This window comes from Aquila chrysaetos, chromosome 24, assembly GCF_900496995.4.
Source record: "Aquila chrysaetos chrysaetos chromosome 24, bAquChr1.4, whole genome shotgun sequence".
Classification (NCBI taxonomy): Eukaryota; Metazoa; Chordata; class Aves; order Accipitriformes; family Accipitridae; genus Aquila; species Aquila chrysaetos.
Genome location: NC_044027.1, coordinates 11,546,444 through 11,562,276, shown reverse-complemented (window position 1 = coordinate 11,562,276; position 15,833 = coordinate 11,546,444). Strand labels below are relative to the sequence as shown.

Here is a 15,833-nt window from a genome sequence, read left to right as displayed (position 1 = left end):
GGTACAGGTAGAGAGAGAGACTGGGTCGGAAAATTGAGAAATTGGGAAGGATTCAGGTTGCTGGGCATCATTCTTGCCTCTTGTGGTGCAAAGAAACACACAGGTGCCATAGGGTGCTGCATGGGGCAACTGAGATAAACAAATGTGTAAAAAGCAAGCAAGGAAGGGTATAGGCAGCACTACTGCAGGACCTGACCAGGATCCCACGGCATCACTGCACACAGAAAGGAAGGTGGACTCACAAGGCCGACAAAGGATGCAGTAAGAGGTTGATGGAAGGACCACATCTGACACGTGCCAGGCGGTGCACAGGGGATAAAGCCCATCTGGCCACTGCCTCTGCGAGCCCCATCCCTTCCCCGTGCTGCCACGTGCTCCAAGCCGCTGCAGTGACATATGCCGCTCTCACGGCCCCAGCTCCCCTCGTGCATCGGCTTCTGCAGCACAGCTGCCCTCCTGCGTGGGCCACGCTGTGCAGCCGGGTGTATTGACTTTGGTCCTGTCCCCATCCCAGAAACGCCATCCAGCCACATCTGCGGTTTGGTGGCTGCGACTCCATCTGCTGCGAAGGGAGAGGAAGCCGGCATGCGCTCCCACAGTAGGTAACAAAGAGCCAAGAAAGCAAATCAAGCTGTCATTTTCTGCTTGTGAGGGAAGACCTAGTGCCTCCGGTCACGGCGCTTCCCTCCCATGGTGGGACTAACACAATGATGTCAACCATTTGCGGGCTGCAGAGGGGATTAGGTTTCCCCAAGAGAGGCCAGTGGAGAGCTCTCCCCCACCTTAGATGGGTCAAATGTCCCCCAGGGCTAAAGCCCAGGGACTGGCATCTACTGGTCTCAGCCAACTCTCTCCTCAGGCACCAAATGAACATGACAATTAACCGTGGGCTTAGCGTGGCAGTGGTGAGGGGATCGGCCGCTGCTGCCACGAGAGGGGAGACACGGCACCTTGTGGCTGTTTACTCCTGTAGCTATAGACGCGGTGGAAACTCCTGCCTTCCCAGGTGCTGAGCCGCCGTGCTGCAATAAGTCATTTCACCGCTCCATGACTCAGTTTCCCTGCCTGCAAAATGAGCCTAAAACTCACAGAAAGGGGAGAGGGGAACGAAGGAGGAAAACTTCAAAGCTTAAATGAATAGGGGAGTATTTAAGAATTCCTATTAATGACTTCTGGACATCCCAGGGCTTGCAGTACATATGGGAAAACACATCGCCAGCAGTAGGGCAGCATCCCAGGCATGTGGAGGGGCCATGGCCACACTCAGCCCCGCTGGTAAGCAGAGTTGGGGCATGCTGGCCCTTTCAAGGCTATCCCAGGCATGCACATGCTTGCACACAGCATTTGGCCTGTTCCTGCTCAGCACAAAGGCAAGGATGCAAATTCAGACAACCAAAGAAATTAGGTGTCTGCCCTGTTTCTCTGCAGTCAATGGGAAAGAGCTGTCAAGCTGTCTTTCTGAGATATTTCACTTTTTTCTCTCCACTGCCTGCATAGTCAGTCTTGGCAGCTCTATCTATAGGTGTCTTCAACAGCTCGCTGCCCCTTGCACACGTACGGTAAATGGGAAATCGTGGGAACAGTAATGCTTGCTCCGAACATGGCCCGCTGCAGAGCAACAGACACACAGAAGATTTCAGGTGAATTTTTTTTTCCTGCTGAAAATACTGATTTGGAAGACACGGCCAACTTACACTGATTTCGGCAAACTGTTTCAGACCCAACAAAGCAACTCAACCTAAACCAGTTCTGAAAAACATGGTAATACGTAGACATTTTTCAAAATGAAATATCTGTTGTTTTTGTTCCTTTGAGAGGACATTTAATTTCTAAGTTTTTTTTCATTTTCATTAAACAAAAAGTTTAAAAAAAAATCCTTGGAAATGAAATGCTACATTATGTTCAAACCAACATGTTTTTTTTCTCCAATTTTTTGGTTCACCAAAAATCACAACAACAAAAAAGTCACTTTGATTAGGAGAAAAGATTTTTTTTTCTTAATTCAACAGAACTTCCAGCGAACCGAAAAATCAAGTGATTTGCACAGCTCTGCTCTAAACAACCCCCAGAGGAGGGATGGTTCCCTCTTCCCACTTTGCTTCCATAACAGCTGTTGCTTGAGCAGCTACACACAAATATATTTGGTTTTTTTTTCTTGCTGGCTCTCCCTGTGTTTTATCTGTGCCTGTCCGCTCAAAGGTAAACTCCAGAGATTGGTCCTGCCTTTATGTGCTTCTCATACTGCACTCACTTGTACATCACTTGTGCCTGAAATTAAGTAACTAAAAATGTTTCCTTTGCGTGGTTCAAGTACTTTGAGATCCACGAAGTGTGGATCTTGCTGTGTAAATGCAACCAGCTCCTCACTTTACTCATATGGCACAACAGCAAGCTGTCACTGACCATAAACAGAGACACATATTATTGATGATACATAACACATTGCCATGGGGACCTTCCCCTAAGGCATCCCAGCCCCATCTCTCCAGGGTCTCCCTGGTCCCACCAGCAGCAGCATTTCCCCCAGCGGCACCCCACGAGGCACTGCTCCCTGTGGGTGACATCCCCTTATCTGGAGAGTTGAATAAGATGGATGTTTTACAGCCACCAAAAAAATCCCCTCCAGCATGTCTCAGCATCATCCCAGTCATCTCCTAAAGGCTCCCTTCGATCTCCCAACACAAGTTTTCAAGCCCGAAACTCACCCTCTAGTTACAAAGTGTTTGTGGGGTCCAACTTGTATCTGCTCACAGCCTAAAGCTCTTGCAAGATCCTCACCATCAGGGCAAAAAAGGTCTTATTTACCACTGTACTCTTGGAAACCATGATTTCTCCTCCATCCCTCACTCCCCTCATCTCCCCCTTTACTACTATATGTTTTCCCTGCTGCCTAATGAGCCCTCCAGAGACCTGCAGGTATAAAACTCGTTACAGCTCCCTCTGCGTACCCGCATCAATAAACGAAGGAGCACGGCAGAGAACGGGAGGGAAGCTGTCACTTTATTTCACCATGAATTACAAAACCACTTTAAAGTCTAGCACTCGGGAAAGGGACAGTGAGAAATTGCCCCTAATACAGAGAGAGAGGTTTTCTTTATGTTTCATGCCAGAAACTTGGCAAAGCCTAGGCTTAGGCAGTAATATAATCTTGGCGTCTGGAGTGAATGGGAAGCTGGGAAGGACACTATGAGCTTGTCGTATTCTCTGGACTTAGGTTCCCCACCCCTTCCCAGGATTTATTCTATTGCTCCGTGTGAAATAGGGAAGTATAAAGTGGCGGAGATTTTTGGAGCGCCTTGCTATCCGCAGCCAAGGCCAGATTTCAAAAATCCCAAACCCTGGGTACATATTTAGGCATGTAGAGAAGCAAATAGACTGTCAAAGCTGCTCAGGACATGCTGGAGCTGTGTTGGCTGCTTGTTCTCCTCCTAAATGGAGTTCAAGTGTGTAAAACAGACTCCTGCAAAGCCAGGGCCAAGTATGTAAAAGCCGACAGGGTTTGCTCAAGCACCACCAGCAACCTGCACCCTGGTGACACGTGATGTGCCAGCGTCTTCCGACATGCACTTGAGCGTGTCCAGATAAACGTCTACACCTGCAGAAATACTGCGTAGGCACAAGCGCCTGGTTACACGCGCTTCTAGGCAGGAGGGCACATTTCTGTAGATGGCGTGAGGGATTCAGAAAGAGGTAGACGAGCGTGTCTCCCACTGGTATCCAAGTGTGTGCATGAAACCAAGCAGCTATTTGCTGGCATGGCACTATTGGCAGGCGTGCGCAGGGGTGAGCGTGGGTGCAAGGCGCTGTACGTGGGTGTGCATGTCCCCAGCAGGGCAGACCGATGCCGGCACGCGCTGGAGGGCGCACAGGACGGAGTGCCGTGAGCGGTTAATGCTGCCTGTGCGTTTGCAGCAGGCAGGAGGAAGAAGTGGTGACCTCTGGAAGGGGCTGTGCTGAGCAGGCATCTCTCGCATGCGGGCGAAGGGGTGGGGGGAGGACTCAGCCAGCTCTGCTGGTTCGGGAAATGAAATACCCTCTGTATCAGCTTCTTTTGTCATCCAAAAGCAGTGCAGAAAAATCCAGCCCTGCCACCCAAAGAATGCAAAACACTGAAAAGGAGGAAGAAAATAAAATCTGGCCAGTGCCCTTTCTCTCACTGTCCATCACATCTTCCTGTGTAATGAATCATGTTTAGAGATCAGCCCCACTGTACTGGTGCTGGGTGGATCTGAGCACACTGATTTTGACAAGCCTTTACCTTGAACTGACTTTCACTGGCAAATGACAGAGAGAAAGCAACTTGGAGAAAGCCACCACGTTACCAGAACAACACGCAAAGACACAACAAAAATCGGGAATTCTTTTCTAAAGGGCAGAATTCCCCATGTATTCCCCTCATTGAATGAAGCACGGGTAACGCAGTTCACTCACTGCACATAAACACGCAACAAGGGATATACTGAAATCACCAGGCACTGACCTTCACTCTTTGAGGGTTCATCCAGTGCTGGATGTCTTGCACAGTCTCGTTCACGCGCAGGAGGATGGGCTCGTGACTGTGATCCAGACATGAGGTGGTACACTCCGTGCCTGCATGAAACACAGAGAGGATAAAGCTAAAGGATAAAGCAAGCAGCTTTTGACCCTTTCAGCATCCTTCCAGCTGAAGGACAGGATTAGGGCTCGTTTTTCCTAAATTGCAATTAGCAGTCAACCATAACTATCACATATCTTCTAGCCACACATGAAATGCTGAGTACAACCCTGCATCTCAGCAGGAGATCGTGGGGGTGGCAGATATTCCGGGGCCTTTTTGTATGAGCTGCATATCTAGGTATTTCTCTGGCTATTAACTCCAAGAAGGAGGTCAGGTTTTGTGCTTTCAGATCATCAAGAAAATGTGAAGGTTTTTCCATTTCAACTGCTCTTTCAAGCAATGGGACTGATTAAGCAGAGGCTGTCGAACTCATCTCACCTATGACATGACAAAAACCTACTGTTTGATCTGTCAAATTTACAGACCTTCAATAATAATCTTTCGGAGGGTGACCAAGCCTAATGATATTGCAGACGAGCTATCACCTAAGTCCCACAGTCGATAAGAAGTACGCAGAGAGGTAACGATGGCTTTGTTCACACATAAACCTGCTTTTTCTCTGATTAACTGTCATGCCCAGTGGGAATCCTGTCCTTTCTTTATTAAAACATGCTGCGATACTCTGCAGCAATATCCCAGAGCCCTGTGGTGACACAACCGTAAGCCCTAGTGTGTTGGACCATTACCATTTCCCCCCTGGAAAATCACTCTTGAATGGCACAGCTGCTGCAAACATGTCATTAGGATTTCTGCACTCCAATCAGCGCTGGGGGAGGAATTAATCTCCGCACTGGTTTGGAGAGCTGAACCTTTGGCTCAACACACACCTCAGCCTGGAAGGGCAGATTAGGTGTCTGAGGAATTACCGAAGGTGTGTGGGATTCATAGTGACCATGACTGGATGCTATTATTTTCCCCACCTGCTTCTGCCTTCTCACGTACTCCCACATGGAGGAGTCAGCGGGAGCAGAGCAGACCTGGGCTGTTGAGCCAGCAAGACGGGGAGCGCTTGGGGCTTGTTTTGCTTTCCCAGCGCACGTGGTAGTGGCTCCAGGGACCTGCTGGATGAGGCCCCTTGACACCAGCCCCATTGCGAGTGAGTGGCAGGAGAGCACCTTCTTGGAAGGACATCGATCAGGCTTCCAAAAACACAAAGAGAAGAAAACCCCAACAACCTGATCCCAAAAGGTGGTGCTGGGCGAGAATAACATAGTGTGTGGTATGTCTCCATCTGCTGAGGATAAGAGCCAACGGCCGCTGTGCCCTCGCCGAGCTCTTCCTCCCTCTCCAGTGAGAACCACGCTCTCGTGGAGGATCTGGCCCATGAGTCCCTCACCTCCATGAGGGCTGCGTGGTCCCATCCCAGGATCAGGCCCACCAGACCTGGCATCTGGGATCGGCACCTGCTGACAGCCACCCCGGCAGGGCTGGGAGAGGACCGCGGGCTGGCAGGCGCCCGCTGCGTGGGCAGCTGCAGGTCCTCCTGCTTCCAGCACTGAGATGCTGCCCTCCAAACCAGGAACTGGTATTTCTCTCCTTGCAAAAACCTGGCCGGCCCTGGGAGGTAACCTCGTCTCAAGGGTAAAACGCCTCACCACATTAAGAGTCGCCACAGCCTGCCCGCTGCTCACTCTCCCGCGCTCTGCCACGCTATTTACGCTTACGGAAAGGAGCGGGTTGGAATTGTTTTGATATATGATCTGTAATTGGCATCATTACAGAGTGGTGATCTCATCCAGGTCGTGTTCTCCTCCCCAGGGAGGGAACACAAGGAGGCTCGTGGTCCCTTGCATGGCTGCGATATAATGAGGGAGCCGCAAAACGAGGAAATTTCTCCCAAGTTCAAAGGGACAGGCGGAGGGAGGAGGGGGCTGGCAGGGGCTGGGAGTGGGGCTGCAGGAAGGGGCCTTGCGAGTCTGTGCAGGCTGCAGCCAGCGCAGCTCCCGTTGCAGCCCTTACGGCAGGGAGACCTCAGAAATGGGGGCTGAAAATACAATATAGTGTGTACAATTCAGTGTGTCATCTATCCCTCCCTCTGCCTGGGTGACACAAAGCAAAGCTGAGCGCAGGCAGTCATCACCCCTTGCAGAGTGACCAGGCACCCCGGAAGGAAGGGGGAAAACATACCCTTACAACAGGTCCTAAACAACTGTCATACCAAAGGGCATGCTCAGCTGGTCTCATATTCTTTCTGGAGAGACCTGAATTATCCTGGTGCTGCGCTTCCTCGCCAGCTTCCTGCCTTTCAGCCTCTGGGGCATGTGTGTGTGCGTGTGGTTGAAGGAGGGGGACATTACAAAAGTGTAAGAGCAAATGCAGGTACAATCTCTCCCTGGATGTGTCTCTGCCATAGTCTGGCGTGCTGGCTGCCCATTAAAACCAGCTGGCGAAGAAAGGACAAGATAAAACTGGAAGCACTGCAAGAAGCAGGCAATCAGAGCATGTTACATGATGCCTGGCTTCTCAAAGCTTCATGTTTCCTAAGAGCAGTTCCCTGAAAAGCCTCCTGTAGCAGCCTCTCACTCAGGCAAACAGGTCCACAGGAGAAGGTGACTTCAAGGACTGCAGGCTCGTTCCTTCCTCCCTCTCGTTCCCATTCTCTTCCTTGTCTGCTGTCCCACTGCTCCCCACTCCCGTCTGAGCTGCATCCCCCCGTGGCAGACAGCCAGGGTTGATGCTTACAAACCTATGCCATAGCCGCCGGCGCACTGCAGCTTCAGGTGGCTGTTGAGCTGTGTGGGCAGCGCACACTGGCCCTGCATTTCCCTGCAGAGATGAAAAGAGCCGCTCCAGGTGCCATCCTTCCGGCAGTGAATCACGTTGCTTCCACGGCCCTGGGAATGAGAGAAGGAGATAACAAGAACAGTCACAAAACCAACAGCAAGGACAGGCTGAGAAGTGAGAAGCGGGCTGAGCTGAGCTGGGAGCAAAGTTCTGCTGGAGCTGGAAGAGCCCCCAGTTTGGACTGCCAGCCCTGGCGAGCAAGAAGGAGTTTTCTTCCAAAGAATGCAAAAAAGGAAACCTGCACTGCATACAAACACACACACTGCCTCTTCTGGGCGATGCAATGTCTTTACAAGGCCCCTGCGAGGTCTACACCTTAAAACAGACCCACTCCAGTTGTGATAAAGGTGCATTCACCCCATTTGCCTTCTTTCTTGTTGTTGAGAGGTTTGTGTTGAACGTAGACAACCTTTTCCCTCTTCCCATTTTCTAACTAGTTGCACCATCTTTGTCTCGAAAAAGAAAAAATCCCCAATGGCCATCTGAAGGAGGAAGGAAAGCGGGACACGAGCAGGGATGCTTAGCAGGGCAGAACGTGCTCTTTAGAGCTTGGCTGCCTTGAGTGACAGCAAGCGAAGAGGCTGAGACAGACACGCACAGAGGCAGGTGGAAAGGAGAAAAAAATTCTCTGGTGTGGGAATGGGCAAGGAATAGAATATGACATTTCTCTTATAGAAAAGATTCTCTGTATGATACTGAAGAATGAATACCAAAGTCCGAGGGGAAATATCATGCCCTTTAGAAACAACAAAGGAGTGCATAGGCAATCTTTTGTCAGATCTATCCTCGTGGCATTGGGGATTTCTGCGCAAGCTGTTCTGCAGGATCTGCGAGCCTAACTGCCATGGGGTAATGTGGGATATTCAACAGGAGGATGTCTGGTGTGGCTGGGCTCCAAACCTCCCACGGGGGCCTTGCTGGGTGGGAGAACCACGCAGGATCTCTGCTTCTCCTCACCCATTTTACATGCCAGGCATGTTGCCTGCAATATACCCACCCTGCTCTTGGAGATTGCGCTGGATATCTTTGGGGATCCTTTAGTGTGCTGCCTATACTGGGATCCCAGCGGGGCTGCTGAACTTTTCCTAGGAGCTCTTCCCCATGACCCACACCCATTGCTGCACAGGGATCTGCACAAGGCCCTGGTACCGGCGTGGAAGGTTGCGCAGCCTTCAGTGTTAGTCTTGTCCTTAATATCCTAATGCCTTTTTTGCTCAGCTTTGTTGATGAACATAATGTTTAGCGAGATGCAAAGTGGTCTTATCGGCAGGCTACTGCGTGGGACCTGCTTCCCCTTCTCTAGACATCTGGCCATTGCCAGAAGTAATAAGAAAATCATATGAAAGGATAATGGACCAGATGGACTCAGGGTGTGATCCAGCTTGGTGACTCTCACCTAAGGGCCAGTTTGGCAGAGACTGATTAATTTAGATCTGACTGTTCATATGATTTGTGCACAATATTCAGAAATGGAAGACCCTTGCTCTGGGTGCCAGGGGAGGTACCTGCTTAAATGACCATTACGTTCCTGGTGATTAAGAGATGCCATATGTACAGCTGAGTAATGATCTTTCAGCGTAGTGACAAATTCAGGAAGAGATCGCTAAGTGATAATTGAGCACAATTTGCTGTTTTAGCAAGTGTGGTGCACTTCCATTGCAATTTGTATGCCAGGGTTCAAGCATGATTTTTAAAGGTGAGCCATGAAACCTGATTTATGTTCCTGGAGCTGGCTGTGCTTGAGGATACTATTGTATAGTTTCTGCAGCATACTCAGAGATCCCAGGATATCCATTGCTATAGTAACATACTGCCCATCGTTCCCTGACCTGCAAAATCTCTTGTGAAAATCCCTGCTGGCTTTCTTGCTTGGATGCAATGTGCATTATCACCTTATATAGCTGAGAGAGACTTAGTGGGGTTTAATCCTTAAATAATTAACACCTCTCAAGTGGTTCTGGCTTGTGCCAGGAGTCCTCCCTCTTTTTCTGTAGTCTATTTTCTGGAATATCTGGAAATACCTTTCTCTGCAAATCCCTTTCTCAAGATGTTATCTGCTCCTTTGCTCAAGGTGCTTTCGCAGCTGAACAGTCACTACGCTCTTCCTTGCAGTGAACAGAGACATGGCTCTATCTCTCGCTTTCCAGAGCTCACTTCATTATTGCTGTAACCCTGACTCCACTGCTTGCTCCTCTTCACGTCCAGCTCATTTAAAAGCAAACACCAACCTGTTATACCAGCTGTCATTACCCTGGTGGCCCCGCTTTCCCTGCACTGGCAGCAATGGTACTCACACTGACCGGTCTGAGCAAGTGGTAGATGCACAAAGCCACAGACGCTGTATCCCAGAGCTCCCACCCAAACTGCACCCATGCGTGCAACTTCTCATTTCACAAGGCTCATAACCTGACGTAAGTCTTATACAAGGAAACTTTTTCCAGGTGCCCTGACGCAAAACTCCAGGGCTCTGCCTGCTGTCCCTGTGAAGAGGGCAGGCCAACCTGGCAGGAACTGGGGGCAGCAATTGGCTTTTAACATTTGAAGCAGGTATCAGAGGTGTCTTTCAGATCACTGGCTCCAGGGCAGTGTTGGTCCCTTTTTAATATGTCCTCAGAATCTGGAATGATATTAAAGGGCCTTTGACAGAGCACTCCCTGCTCTCTGCAGTGCTTGTAGTAGCAGCAGCTTCTACATCCCCACTTGCTCTTCCCATGCATATTAAGCAGCAGTAGCACTTCTAGGAGAAGTTACTTATCTCACAAAATATAATTACCTCTGGGGAGGAAAACTAAGCATTTCAAACAAGACACTAAAGGCCAGACCTTCTTGTATCAGTAGGAAGTCAAAGGCAACATGCTGATTTATGCCAATGAGGATCTGACCCCTGATGCCCAATGACACCTTCACAGTCAGAAAAGCATGAAAGTTTAGAGACAGTTCACCTGAATAGTTGTAAACTCTATAAAGTTAAATTATCATATGGCACACAGACATATAATAATGGGTCCTTAGGGAACATACGATAAAACCACGCTTGTATGGGTGAGCTAATTTGGATAAGAGAGACTCACCGACTGATTGTCATCATCTTCGCACTTGATCCGGCACTCGCTGTTGAACTGGAAGCCGTTGGAGCACTGGTAGAGCCCGTGAAACTTGGAAGGCGGAGGGTCGCAGGTAACGGGTACACAAGCGCCTGGCAGCCACGTGCCGTCTTGCGTGCACTGGATCTTAAAGGCTCGCCTTGTTGTGCAGAAAAAACAAGACCATTTAGTGAGTGGCTGAGTCAGCGAAGAGCCTCTAAACCCTCTAAGCTCTGCTAGCAGGTTGCAGGGGATGGGTGTGCTTGAGCTTTTAACACTTGGGGAACAAGTCGTGAATCTGCGTCATGAGGTCTCTGAGCAAAAATAACGTTTATTTGCAAAGCCAACATTGAGCTGCCCAGCCTAAACTCCTCTTTTGGCCTTGGACACGTCTCCCAAAAACTCTGCTTCCCAGGCTTGTGGGCTGTGGTTGGTTTGAAGTGGGTTTGTGCAGAGTCAGAAGCATACGATAGCGCTAACCCCTTCCTGCAGAGTTTCAAAGGGGACTCCCCAGGCTGCATATCAAAGGGGTATTTCTAAGGTAAGGTCTGATTTTTGAGCACTGGTTAGGATTTTCAAAGAAGCCTAAGTGAGCTAGGTGCCTAAATCCCCTTGAAACTGCACAACTATCTGCGTGAAGGACTTGCTCAGTGATATTCCCTACAGTACATATAGTCTGTTATAAGCAGCCCATCCCTTTCCCAAAATCAGTTTAACTCCTGGCTTTCTGAATCATGCTGACTGCAGGGCATTACTCTTTCACGTACTTTCTCGCTTTTCTGGAGGATCCAGGGACATGGTAACCTGGTTTGCATTTGTACTTGCAAAACGAGCCCACTTTGTGCTTATCTTCTCGGCAACGAGTAGTCTGGAGATCTGCATTAGGGACGATGGAGGGTGCTCGACACATCAGCTCACACAGGGCCTCTGGAAAGGACCACAGCCCATCCTCCATGCAGGTCAAGTTGCTGTTGTTTCCTGAGAAGAACAGTGAGCAAAGTTAACAACGTTCAGCAGGACTATTTTTTTCAAAATGTTGTTACACCCGTAATATATCAAAAGCCACCTCAGTTGGTTTGACAAATTCAACTGTGTATGTCCTATGCATTTTCTCTTCCCAGATGATGGCATTAAATCATTAAGGACTGTTTTCAGATGACAGGCAGACAGTGCTTATTTCAGGAAATGCTATAGCATAGGGGAAACCACACTGGCTTTGTAATCTTTTGTATTTCTTTTCCTTATTTTGTTCTTCTCTGAAAGGAAGCTTGCTTCATACATCAACTCCCTCCTCTCCAAAGTCATGGCATTAACAGAGGGTTTGGTGCCATTACATTCTTCATTCTGCTTCTGTGTTATATCTCTTCCCTGAATCTGTCCTTTTTATTTCAATTTTGAGCCTTTTGGAGCAGCATCTGTTAGTATTAGAGTCACTACTCCAACACAATGAGGAGCCATTCTCAGCTGGGGACTCTCAGTCCTTGGGGACTACTGTGATAAATACGATTCATAATACTCATTAGAGACTCATTTTCCTTAGGAAGCTTTCTTGGCCAGCACCTCAAAGGTAAAAGGTACAATAGATCTATTTGCCTCTGCTATGACCTACTTGACTTCAGAAGGTTAAGCTAAAAGTAGCCTAGTCTCAGTGTATTTTACATTCTTTGTTATTTTATACTGTATGTTGAAAAGGAATAAGCTTTTCCTAAGAAACAAAGCACAGCTATGAGCCACTAACCCTTCAAAAATCCCTAATACTCTATTGAAATCCCCAAGCATTGCTGCAGGAACTCTTCTCAACCCACAAGGCATATTTTCAACAGTAAGCCAACTTCGGACTTATCCAAAATAATACTGACAAACTGCTAACCCCAGAGCAATGCCATCTCTCTGAGAGGGAAGGAAGAGAGCCGGGGCATGAGGCTGGAATTCAAAGAAGAAGAAAACAAAAGGCTCTGGAGGGCTCAGGAAGGTATGTGGAGGAGCCCTCCTGCCCTTCCCACAAAGATAAGAGAAGCCGCATTAAATCAGCCCTGGCTTTCTCTCTCCCCTCCCCAACTGCAGATGATTGCAGAGGTATTTTGTGCAGAAGAGAGCTCTTTTCTAGAGCACCAGTGTGCTCCTCTGCTCTGACTCATGCAGCAGCTCTGCAGACCAGCCGCGGTGATATCATACTTGCCACTGCAAAGTGATAAGCTGTGACATTACCAACAGTGGCTGTCATGACGTCAGTGGTCAGTGATTGAATTAGGCGTGAGTCATTCGAACGCCATTCTCCAGAAGCTTGGTGGCAACATCTATTAGTCATCACTGATAGCTGAACACCAAATAGTGCCTTTACCTCACAGCTCACAGGGTTTCTGGACAAAAGTGATGCTACACACCACAGCTGCACCCCCTGACCTGGGGGTTGGTCATCATCGCTCCAGCTACCCCCGCCAGAGTCTCCAGCTGAAGCTCTTGTTGGTCACGTTGAATATCATTATTTTCACTGCCCCCTCAAAAAAAATTCCAGGCATTTTCAATGAAAAAACACCTCTTGTTGAAGATGACCCTCTGAGTGTATGAACAGAAAAAGGGAATTCTGATAAAAATCTCCCCTTTGAGCAGTCTTAACTTTCACTGTGTGTTAGCTGCTTGTGGTTACCCTCCTAAGCTGGAGTTAAAAGAATTAAGCAATTTGGTGATATATGAAGGAATCAACGTATCCTTTCACTGAAATGAAGAATACTTCCCATGCCTTTTCTGGGGTTTGCAATGAATCCTAGCAGAAAAGGTGATACCACATGTACAAAAAAAAAGCGTATACAGCATTTGTACCTGAGTTGACAACAGCAGTTAAGATTACTCCACTGCAAGATGACAAGTTAATTGGGCTCTAATGTTCCTTCAAATTAACAATGATATCTTTTCTTGTTTCCTGAGGACCAGATCAAAAAGGGTTATGTGGCAGTGAGCAGGAGAGTTGATGATGCTGAGAAGATGATGGGGATGCTAGCAGAAAAGCAGCAGGGAAGATGGGGGGGGGAAAGGAAAGAAGGCAGCAGAGTGTGTTATTTTTAAGAAAAAAAAAATTGTTGAGAGTCCCAAACAAGAAAAGAAGAGAAAGGTCAGAGGCAGAGCAAGATGAGTGTGGAAAGACGTGATGGGTGGATGAGGAAAAACAGCGATGGGGGACTGTGCCAATGGGACATGGGACTTTTCAGTCTTCTCCTGCCTTTGCTAATACATGAGGGGGCATAGAAGGGAGAAAGACACAGAAAACAGAGAAGGCATGGGAAAGAAGATGAGAGAATTCAATTTGATTTATCCCCATGACTTTTCCATGTTTTGGTTGTATGGAAGCAATATTCAGTCATTACTGCCTGGCCAGCCGTGATCAAGGAAAGGTCAAAGGAAGGTAATAGAGAGATGCAAAGGAACTTAACTTCTAATATAAATAAACCTTCCCATAGAGTCTCATAATTCTTCATACTTAAAATATCACGAATAATTCTAAAACAACAGCAACAGTAACATATATTGCTAGGAACAGTCTGTGTTAGCTGTGCAGCTATCCTCAGGTCACTGCACAGACACCCTCCGATACCTTTCAGAAGAGCAGGAGGTCGGCAAGTGAAGGAGCATTTCTTGCCAAAGGTGGTCCCCTCGCTGCAGTTGAAGGTGGCCGGGTAGACGTGGTACTGGTCTGGGACACCGCAGTCCACAGGCTCGCAGGTCACCTGCTTGTTCCACTTCCCATCTGTGCAAGTCATGGTGATGCTGGACTCCATCTGGAAAAAGACACATCCCTACAGCCACCACAGCCAGCAAGGGAGAGATCAAAACCATTTCAAGCCTAATAACAGCCATTATTTTGGCTCAGAAGTTAAGCAAAACTGGGCCTGATCACTACCATCATCATTTGGACAGCAGCTACTAAAACCACCAAGGTCCCACAAGAAACAGTGTCAGAGAACCAGGAGGTATTTCTGTCACCTCTGCGGTGAGACACCAAAGTGCACCAAAGAGCACTACAAAGAATCTGAACTCTGCATCGCCTCCTGAGACGAGCCGGGAAGCCTGCTGCTCTGCCCTGTGATCAGAAAGGACCACGCAAATCTGAGCTCTTTGGAGCTGACAGCTATCCCCGGTCCTTGTCACCTTTGCAGTGACACAGCTACTCCAAGGGGATCCCCATGTAGTTCTGAGTAGTCGAACTCACTCTTGGGTTTGAAGGAAAAGTCAACCTGACATGAACCCATTTGGGACTCCCATCCCAGGCTCTCCCAAGTGGCGTCAGTCACCCTTGGACCGGGGTACCAAGGGAGGTGGCCTGGGCCATGTCAACATTGTGTTCAGATACTGACAGCTGCTGTTACGGCTTCTACTATCAGAGTGCCCCGAGGCTCCACGTGAACTCAGGGCCCTGCTGCCCTGGCACCGGGGACACGCACGCCTGAGAGACAGACTTTTTCCTGGAGGAGTTTGCAATGGACAGACCCAAGAGCATCCTGCCCATACGTTCACCCGGCACTTGAGAGGTTGAACACAGAGTCAGTTCCTATGCTCTGACTTCTCTAATGTCATTCTACCGTCATAGCTGCACAGAAGCTACACCTCTATGGATTTGAGGAATAATCCAAACAATGCAGCAGATTGAAATCCTGAAGTGCTAGGGAGAGAGAAGAAAAAAGGGGGGGAGGTAAAGGAGCCACTCGTCCAAAGCTAAGCTGAAGAATTTACTGGGTGACCAAAGGACAAACAGATGCTGGCAAAGAGAACAGAATAAACAACATATCCACTTTCTAATTACAAAGGAAAAATTATTAAAAAAAAGAAGTGAAGAATCTGAAAGTAGGACTCTTCCCTCCATACCAGAATAGAGGGACAGAAGAGAAAGAAATGTGAGAAACCCAAACACGAGAAGGGGAAGATACCGGTGAGGAATCTGACCAAGCCATACAGCAGCACTCCTCTGCCTCCAGGGAATATTTTATTCAGGGCTGGTATACTCACAGGAGATTTGCACCGCCGACCATTGATCTGGGTTTATAAAAGGAAGGGGAATTTTTCTAGCACACATCAAAGGGACCTGGATTCCCTTTTTGCAAAAACACCCTAATGGTTTCAACAGAAGTTCAGACCTGTCTCCCTTTGATATATGGTTGCATTCAGAATGGAAAAAGCAGTCCCAGAGCTGAGAAACTGGACACTTCCCAAGTGGGCACAAAACCCCTTTTCTAGACCGTGGAGTTTATTTAAACAGGGAGCACTGCTGATGGAAAAAAATGCCTTTTCTACAAATTTAGAGTAGCACATGCTGGGATTCTCGGAGCACTCAGGTGAAGTGACACTCTGTGTTCTCATTCCCAATCATTTTACTCCCC

At 48.4% G+C, this 15,833-nt stretch overlaps 1 protein-coding gene across 1 annotated transcript in view; it reads right to left on the bottom strand.

Moving 5' to 3' along the window:
- Positions 1-15,833, bottom strand: part of PAPPA (pappalysin 1) — a 181,704-nt gene that overhangs the window by 21,644 nt on the left and 144,227 nt on the right. Inside the window, exons 15-19 of the mRNA XM_030000700.1 lie at positions 14,054-14,237; positions 11,232-11,442; positions 10,453-10,624; positions 7,284-7,431; positions 4,481-4,590 (exon numbers count right to left, since the gene is read on the bottom strand). Coding sequence (XP_029856560.1) covers positions 4,481-4,590; positions 7,284-7,431; positions 10,453-10,624; positions 11,232-11,442; positions 14,054-14,237 — 825 coding nt within the window. The remainder of the gene's footprint in view (positions 1-4,480; positions 4,591-7,283; positions 7,432-10,452; positions 10,625-11,231; positions 11,443-14,053; positions 14,238-15,833) is intronic.